The sequence below is a fragment of the Agrilus planipennis genome, unplaced genomic scaffold (genome assembly GCF_000699045.2).
Source record: "Agrilus planipennis isolate EAB-ADULT unplaced genomic scaffold, Apla_2.0 scaffold228, whole genome shotgun sequence".
NCBI lineage: Eukaryota > Metazoa > Arthropoda > Insecta > Coleoptera > Buprestidae > Agrilus > Agrilus planipennis.
In genome coordinates this window covers 98,789-107,477 of record NW_020439016.1, presented here as the reverse complement: position 1 = coordinate 107,477, position 8,689 = coordinate 98,789, and the positions used below count along the sequence as shown (strand labels likewise).

The window sequence follows — 8,689 nt, the reverse complement described above, 5'->3', positions numbered from 1 at the left end:
AATTGGTCTTTATTACTCACATCCGGAATGACGTAACAGATTATTTTTTCTTTTTTTTTTTATTAAATGTTATAAATATATCCTCACATTAAACAGCTTTTGTCTTAGTTGTGATAACATATTTGCAAAGCGTTATTTACGCTGCTAGATGTATCAGTTATAGTATGAATTGCTGTTTAATGAAAAAACAAAGGTGAATATTATTGCAAAATTATTGATCAACCAGAATCCATTAAAAGTTAACATAACAATAACGTCCCTGAGAAAAACAGTATTTAGGCAAAATAATATTATATATTAGGGGTCATTTTTAAAATACGTCACACGTTAAGACGGAAGGAAGGGGTCGAAATATTATGTGACAAGAAGTGGTAGGACGTTGCGTGACGTCATATTTCAAAATCTAAAGTATTAAAATGCCAAATTTGAACTATTAACGAAAATTTAAAAATATTTCCAACTCTATCTGTATGGGCATAGGGTTCAAATATTTAAATTGTTTTAACAATTTGAAGGGGTGAGTTCAAAGTTCATGCATTCAAGACCATTGTTCGTAATTTTCATTAATATAATTAATAACTTATTGTTTTGTTAATTTTTGCAAATCTTTGATTTGATGTTGATTATATTAAAAAATAATTTAAATGGAAATAAAACTAATTTTGGAGTTGCTGTTTTAGTTTAATAATTTCTAAATGTGACTAACTATGACAAGGATAGGGAAAGGGTCAAAAAATCATGAAATTGGTGTGACGTACTTTATGAATGACCACTTACCATCGTTTTTATTGATATGTGACTGGTAAAGCAAATTTTAATTGTGAATCATACATATATAATTATAGTATTTTTTTATGTATTTTAGAATAATATCTTGAACACAAAGTATTTTAGGAAATCTTGTTCCAGGCATTTTATTTTCATTAATTTACCGTCTCGTACAATCAAACATTAATTATCTTGTTCATGAGTTAACAATTTGACTGCATTAGAATATTCTCATAAGAGGAATTTGACAGAAGCGAACAAATACAGTCAAAAAAAGTATAAATCAGTAAATAATTCTGGTTTCGTTTATTTCAGCTCCTTAATATCTGATGTTATTTTTCTACAAGAGCAAATAGATAATTCGTACATCGAAAATAGAAAATTTAAAATCTATATACTAAATTCTTTTTAGACAAATCGTCATATATAATATAGTACGATAATTTTTTACAGATGCTATATTTAATACTGATTCTCATACAATTAATTTTTATACAGCACCTCAATGGTCTTCTTTTCTTTTCGGGGATGATGAAGAATTAATGATTGTTACGATTTATCAGCGTTGAGTCGTTTATCAATTTGAAAAGCTGATTAAATTAATATTTAATTAATTAATTTATACTTTTCAGATACATGTAATGAAGGTACTACTTATTGTATTATTTTGTATTGTTGTGTATTTACACGTTTTGTGTATTGCTTCTTTTATTCTATATAAATGTCTTCGATCGGGTAAGCAGTCTCAATAAACTTCTGGTAAAATCTTTGGAAGGCACGCCTGCAAGCAACATGATTCACTATTGTTTATTGCTATTAATACGCAACATGTTTGGACTACTTAGGACATTAAAAATGATTTATGCTTTTTACCACTGGTCAACATCATAAAGTCGTCAGTCCTAAGAGTGGTTGGACTCGCATCTCCACGCGTTCCTATCCTGAATTAATCTTCACATTTCTCTAAAACTAGAAAATCCCACATCCTTGACTATTTGCGAACAGTAACCTAATCTAGGTCTATCTCTACTCCTCTTACCTCCTGTTTCTGCCTGTAATACGTCTCTGACTAGACCTTCATGCCTTAGAGGCGCTAGAAACAATAGGAGCAAGGAGGACTCTAAGGAAGTAAATAAGACATAGGCGAGATAGGTTGGTAGGACACCTTCTCAGGTATGAAGGTTTATTCAGAGACATATTAGAGGCAGAAACAAAAATTAACAGAAGTAGGGGTAGACCTAGGATGTGGGTTGTTCTAGTTTTGGGAAAATGCGAAGATTAATTCATGTTAAGAAAGAATGGAAATACGTGTCCAACCAGTCTCAGGACTGACGACTTTATGATGATGATGAAAATACTCTAGTTGTTAGCTTCAGTGGTATAATATTAAAAGAAAATATTTTTTTGGAAATAAGCAAGAAATAAGCTAAATTCAAATGTAGACAAAATACCACAACTATCCACTTTAAATATCAAAGCTGGAGACCGCGGCAATTTTGGGCCAGTGATGTTTTCTTCACGAAAAATTTTTTAAAACCTTTTCTAAAAAACTCAGGCTATATTCCATATTACGTTTAATAAAGGAAGAATAAGCCCAAGCAAGCAGTGGCCTAGCCTAGCACAATTTTTGTTAAATACGTTACCTCGTATTTTAACAGTGTGCTTGTTAGTAAACTATGAAAATTTTCACTCACCCCACACTCTCTGCTACAGGTCTGGTAGAATCATTTCCACGGAATACGTGACAAGCAAACCTTTGTAATGTCGGATGCTTTGTTATAAATCCAAGATACCTATGGTCGCGAGGATGGAAAGCGCAAAACGAAACGTTCTTGAGCGAATAAAAATAATCGATACAAGGTTCACTTTGCTGAAACAAAAATTGATTGATATCATTCTTTTTAAACATTTAGATAACTTACTTCTTTTTTTCTTCTGTCTACCATTCGAAGTCCTTGATCAGACACTTCTAAAATACAGGATTGCGGACAAGGCCCATTTCCAGAACCGAGTACCCTTCGTACAGCCTGGCACACCACCGATGTACCCTTATGAGATAATGTTTCTACTGATCCTAAATATCCTAATAAATATCTCTCTCGTCTGCCACGTTCACAGGTCGAATCCCAGTCTGTGTAATCACTGTCGACTGCATAAGCAGAAGGAAATATTCCTAATCTTCCTGTCCGTAAATTCACCCCTTCAAAATCAATGTCCAATTATTCCTTTCGTTCATTCAGATTAAGAAAAATATGAAAGGGAAGCTAGTAATTTTTTTAGTTAACGGGTAGTTTCCGACATTACGAAATATTTCATGTAGTTTGGACAGCCGGTATATAATATATCGTTCTTTTAGTAATAGATGATGTTCCTTTCTTATGGTTCCCTTTCCTTTTAGAAAAAATAGGGAAAGAGCGAATATAAAGATAGGAGACGAAAAAGTAGAAGAATTAGCTGATTTTAGCTATCTAGGAAGTCAGCTAAGTCAGAACGGAAGGAGTAGCAGGGATAGCTGAGGATATCTCAAGGACGTATCGAAAAAGATTTTTTAAGGTGTATGTTCGGAGCGCTGAGCTGTACGGGTGCGAAACATGGACGGTGGGCGCGGCGGAAAAGAAAGGGTTAGAAGCATTCGAAATGTGGTGTTATAGGCGAATGATGAGGATACCGTGGATAGAGAAGGTTAGAAATGAAGAGGTATTAGAATGAATAAGAGAACAGAGGACTCTAAGGAAGTCAATAAGAAATAGGCGGGATAGGCTGGTAGGACACCTTCTCAGGCATAAAGTTCTAGTCAGAGGTATATTAGAAGCAGAAAACGAAGTTAGTAGTAGAGGTAAACCTAGATGATGGTTGTTCTAGTTTTAAGGAAATACGAAGATTAACTCAAGATAGGAAAGAGTAGAGGTGCATGTCCAACCAGTCTTAGGACTGACGACCTTATAATGATGATCCCTTTTAGTTAAAGTCAATTACCTTCACTCCAAAGATCGTCTGCCTCCTTTTGAACGTATATAGGATCGCCTATTTCGACTTCAATTTCATCTTCATGTCTGGGTATGAATTTATGTAACCCTCGATGAGTGGCTTCTAGCATGTCTACATCTGGATATAACAAACCGCCTCCTAACGAGGCAGGGGACATTCCCAACAATGGAGATAAGGATTTGGGACAGTCAGTTGGAGAATGAGCTGTACTATGTCCACTATCTACATCTGTCAGCAGTCTGTCTGAATCTGGAGAATCTGAATCCCGTAAATAGCCACATTTTAGGAACACTAACGAACTTGGTCCGCTGCTGCTACTACCACCACCCCCTAATTCATCTGCTAGAGAAAGTTCCCTTGATAGAGTTGGTTGTTGTTGTTGTTGTTGTGCGTGGTAAACACTCATAACAGATGCTGTAATAAATAATTAAATAATGCTGACTCCACTTTTACCAAAATAAATAAACGCAAATATTTTCAAAAATTAAAAATATTTTTCTTCGTTCATTGAAACGGATCCCATATGCATACCTATACATTTTTTATTTTTTGGTATTTCTGGCAGTTTCCGTCTTCTTCGTTCACCTCCTATGCTTATACAATTTCCTCTAGTTGTTTGTCCGGAAATGTCTTCCTGAGGGCACAGTAACGTCGGGGAGCCTGTTTCCCGTTGTATATCAAAGTCTGTTTCGCCATCACTTTTGGAAGACGTTGGAGAATCTTCATCCACCGTAACGTCGTGAACTAGCCTAAAAAATATGCGCTCAGCCACTACATACATTATTGTTGTTAGAAAATCAACCAAACAAACTAGAAGTAAAATGTGCACGGAGAAAATGAAAAAGAAAATTTTCCTAAATATTAAAGCGATATTTACAATTTATCCNTGAATATAGAAGATTATTCATTAGGGCAGTCGAACTTGGAGCAAGTAAGTTTTAATAAATATAATCACTTTTTTGTTGAAAAACATGTAGCAGGTAATGTTTCTCAAGATGATGTTCGACACTCTTTACCGAATAGTAAAAGAAGTTTTCCTTTTCCAATTTATTACAATTTTCCGATATAATGCATAATTATGGAGTAATTAACAATTAAGGCAGTTAAACAATTGAAAATACAACAATGAGTACAAAAGACAAAATTGAAAAACCGTTAAAAAGGAAAACCGATTTTCACGAACCATTAAAACAAAAGCCTGCAACAAATAGGAAAGGATTTGTTGGCTGTGCTTTGACTGTCACAAGCAATTGAAACTAAAGCCCAAAGAAAGCTTTGACTAGTTGCTAGTTACAACTGAAAAAGAAAGCTGAACTGGCTATCACTAGCAATTGAAATAAAGTCTAGCAACAACGAAAAAATACTTCGATTGATTATTACTGACATTTAAAACAAAAGCCAGTAATAAAGAGAAAACACTGTGCTTGATTGCCACTAGCAATATAGAAGTGACACTTTGATTGCTTAATAATTTTCAGCTTTAATTGTTAGTTAATCCATAATTACTTATCGATTCGAAAATGCGAAGAAATTTTCTTTCAAAATTACCCAGGGATAAGAATAGAATGTTTTCATTAGAATACTCACCGTTTTTAAGATTCTTTTTTATGTCTTTTAACGATTAATATTTCTTTCAGGTATTTTTATCATTTACCAAATTACAAAGAGAATCATTCTCGTAATTGTGATTAAACTAGTCAATTTTGTGATAACGTTCAAAATGGAATTAATAGATAAAATAGTACAATGTTGGAAACTATATGTACATAAGTATTTCGGAAATAGTTTAAAAGTGCATTTGTTTTATTACTGTTTAGACAGATTTTATTCTACTACCGTTTTCAAAGTACTTACATAAAATTTTATACTAATAAGTAAATAATTAGATGATAGAAAAACAAGGAATGAAAAGGAAATTACGGTGCTATAGATTAGTGTTGAAACTATTTATTGTTAATTGGCTATGAAGTCCCATATTTATCACGTGTAATGTCATTTAGTATCACTTCTGTGTTGACTTTAAGGTCGCTAGATACAGTTAATAATAATTTGATTTTAAATGTTTTTGTGTTCATCAGATTACGTGTTCCCATTTACCTTTTCCTAATAGAGGCTTTAAGCTATATGTATGTACGTATGTCTACAAATAAGTAAATATTTTTTTGTAATAGAAGTGCTAAAAATACTTAGTAGATATTTATTTTTAATAAAGGTTTGAATTTATTTCCCTTAACATCATTTCCTAAACTGCAAATGCATATTATATTCAGATCATGGACTTTTTATTAATTTTCCTGTAATCTATAAGTAAAGAACTGTTTTATATATTTTTTTCAAAATTTTAGGTTCAGTATTTAAAAAAATATCTATATATTTGAGGCCCTTACAACAAGGCCTTTCACTTGATATATCACACGGTACGGTTTACAAAACTTTTTTTTTTATTTCCTATTGGTCTCCCAAAAATGACCCTCATGTTCAAAATTTATTTATTTACGTTATGCGATCGTGTTAGGGTTACACAAATTCATATGTGTACTAAATTTCAACTCAATCGGTCCAGTAGATTCGAAGTAAATTGACTGTGACAGACGGACAGACAGACACACAAGTGGTCCTGTAAGGGCTTCGTTTTCCATTCGGACGTACGGACAGGGGCGGCCTTAGCCATCGGGAAGTTCCGGGCGGGTAAACTTTTGCGAGGCCCTCGTCTTTGTGGAATTAGTTTTAATGATGATACTTGACGACAAATTCAAAGTTATTCATAAATAATAAATAAAGTTATTCATAAATAATTGGAAAATTTTAATAAAAGACAGCAAATTTGCAGCTTTTTTAAGACTATTAAGAAATTCAAATAAGCATTAGTACTATGTAATAAAGTTAGATAGCTGCAAGAAGGCGCGAGGCCTCTGCAAGAGCGAGGCCCCGGGCGGTTGCCCTGCTCGCCACCCCCAAAGGCCGCCCCTGCATGTAATTTCATTTTTACCTAAGGATGAAGTGATTTGCTCGGTCCATTCAACTGTCGGCTCTATTCTAGCTTGTTTTGCATTTCTATTGATAACGAGTATCCTTCCTGCAGGAAGCGTTGATAAAATGTTGGGAGGATCATAGTATATTGCATGATGCATGAAACAAAGCTATGAAATAAATAGTTCTCATTCTATATTAGTATAGTAACCCGTTGAGAATCTCGATTTTTAAATTAACTCTAGTTTACCTAGAGCTCCAAGTCTGTAGTTTAATGTCACAAACACTACATCCTGATCCAGCATATATTCAGGACCTGCCCAATCGCTCCTGCCAGTAACGCTATAAAATCCTCCAGCATGGATGTAAACAATTACGGGCCGGGTAACGTTGTCCTGTTGAATATTTTCGGGAGACTGCAGAAAAAGCAATTTAAATTAGTATAAATGTTATACAAACCAATAAATAGTGAAATACACTTTCCCTTCACTCATTGAAAGAAACCTAAGGCTCTTTTATATGACAACCGTAGCGAAGGATTTCAGGTCTTCACTACACGTTCCCTGAGGATGGCAACAGTAGCAGCTGACGAAACGTCGGATAAGCGACTTAACGCAGGAACAGAACCAATCCGAAACTATGACAATCAAATCTAAATCTCGAACTCTCTTTAAAATGTACCATTGATGACGGATCGTTGTTGAAATGAACGATTAAGTTAATTCATTGTGAATACCGTTGATAATATGAGCGAAATTGTTATATATCAAAGTCTCACTAGCGACCGAATTCAGTCTCAGAAAAATCCACTGAAGATACTAGCCGCAGTGTCCGACGAAACGTATGGACTTAATCGTTCATTTTGAACACGGTCCAAATATTAAGTCTGCCGATAGAAATGTCATTCACATAAACCTTAATTAATTCCTACAGTCATCTGCAGGAGACTAATATTCATTTGAGACACATTGACATTTAATGGTGGATAATATCAAATATTAATGTGAAAATTCATTTTTAATTTTTTACCCACTGTAAACTACCTCAGGATAATGAGGGAAAATTTGTTGTTGTTGTCACGCCCTCGCCGGGAATCGAACCCGGCACCTTTAGCTTTACACATCAGTGACCAGAGGATAGGTGCGTAAAGCATAACTACATTAAGAAAGCTGGATTGCTAGTCCCTATGCAAAAAGACTATAAACGGGAAGAGTAACTTGTTAGGTTGAGGTACACAACATTAGTAGATAGGGGCATATGAAAAGGTAAATTAGTAATGCTCAAAGTGCTCACTTTGGCTCACTGTGTATCGCATTATTTACGAAGGAGGCTATGCTTATATTTATTTATTTATTTATTTATATATTTATAATTTACATCAGGAAAATTATAGATAAGAGCAATAACTTAATCCGATGCGAATGAATCTGAAAGGTATCATCACTAATAAAGAACAGAAAATGCGTTCGTTCGCTGCGCGATGAGCGACTGCGCATAAACTTCGGTATTGTTAGTTGTCATGCACAAAACGTAAACAAAATCTTACCTACGCGTCAAATTGTATGCGCACTACCTTACTGCGCAGTGGACAAACGATGATAACTATCATAATTGCCTTCTTGATGTGATGTAACAAAATAACTCAACACACGGAAGAACATACATATTCATAGATTCATAGTGAGCCATGCTAAGCTTTGTATATTGCCAATTCACAATGGTTATCCTTTTACTTACTTTTCTCATCCTTGATAACATTATTTGGAATAGTATTGTAGCTACCACGAGCGTGATTGTGTGCGATCGGGCATACATGTGTATGAGCGGCTTATCGATTCGCCGACTAGCCGCGGGCGCTTTTCTTCATGTGCGCCGTATCTGTAAACGTGTGTGTCGTACCTGCGTTCCGGGAAAGCAATTAAACCGTTCAAAGAAAACGAGACTTCTCTGGACGGCTGGAGAA

General features: G+C 34.6%; 1 protein-coding gene and 1 long non-coding RNA gene across 2 annotated transcripts in view; one reads left to right on the top strand and one right to left on the bottom strand.

Annotated features, from left to right (window-relative positions):
* Positions 1–37: 37 nt before the first annotated feature.
* The window catches only part of LOC108740752 (JNK-interacting protein 1), a 14,457-nt gene continuing 5,805 nt past the window's right edge, over positions 38–8,689 (bottom strand). The window contains exons 2-6 of the mRNA XM_018475201.2: positions 4,288–4,505; positions 3,745–4,170; positions 2,691–2,968; positions 2,463–2,638; positions 38–1,549 (exon numbers count right to left, since the gene is read on the bottom strand). Coding sequence (XP_018330703.1) covers positions 1,477–1,549; positions 2,463–2,638; positions 2,691–2,968; positions 3,745–4,170; positions 4,288–4,505 — 1,171 coding nt within the window. The 3' untranslated portion in view covers positions 38–1,476. The remainder of the gene's footprint in view (positions 1,550–2,462; positions 2,639–2,690; positions 2,969–3,744; positions 4,171–4,287; positions 4,506–8,689) is intronic.
* Positions 4,644–5,929, top strand: LOC112904936. Its single transcript, XR_003231462.1, has 2 exons — positions 4,644–4,687; positions 5,394–5,929. It is a non-coding gene; the product is annotated as an uncharacterized LOC112904936 (long non-coding RNA).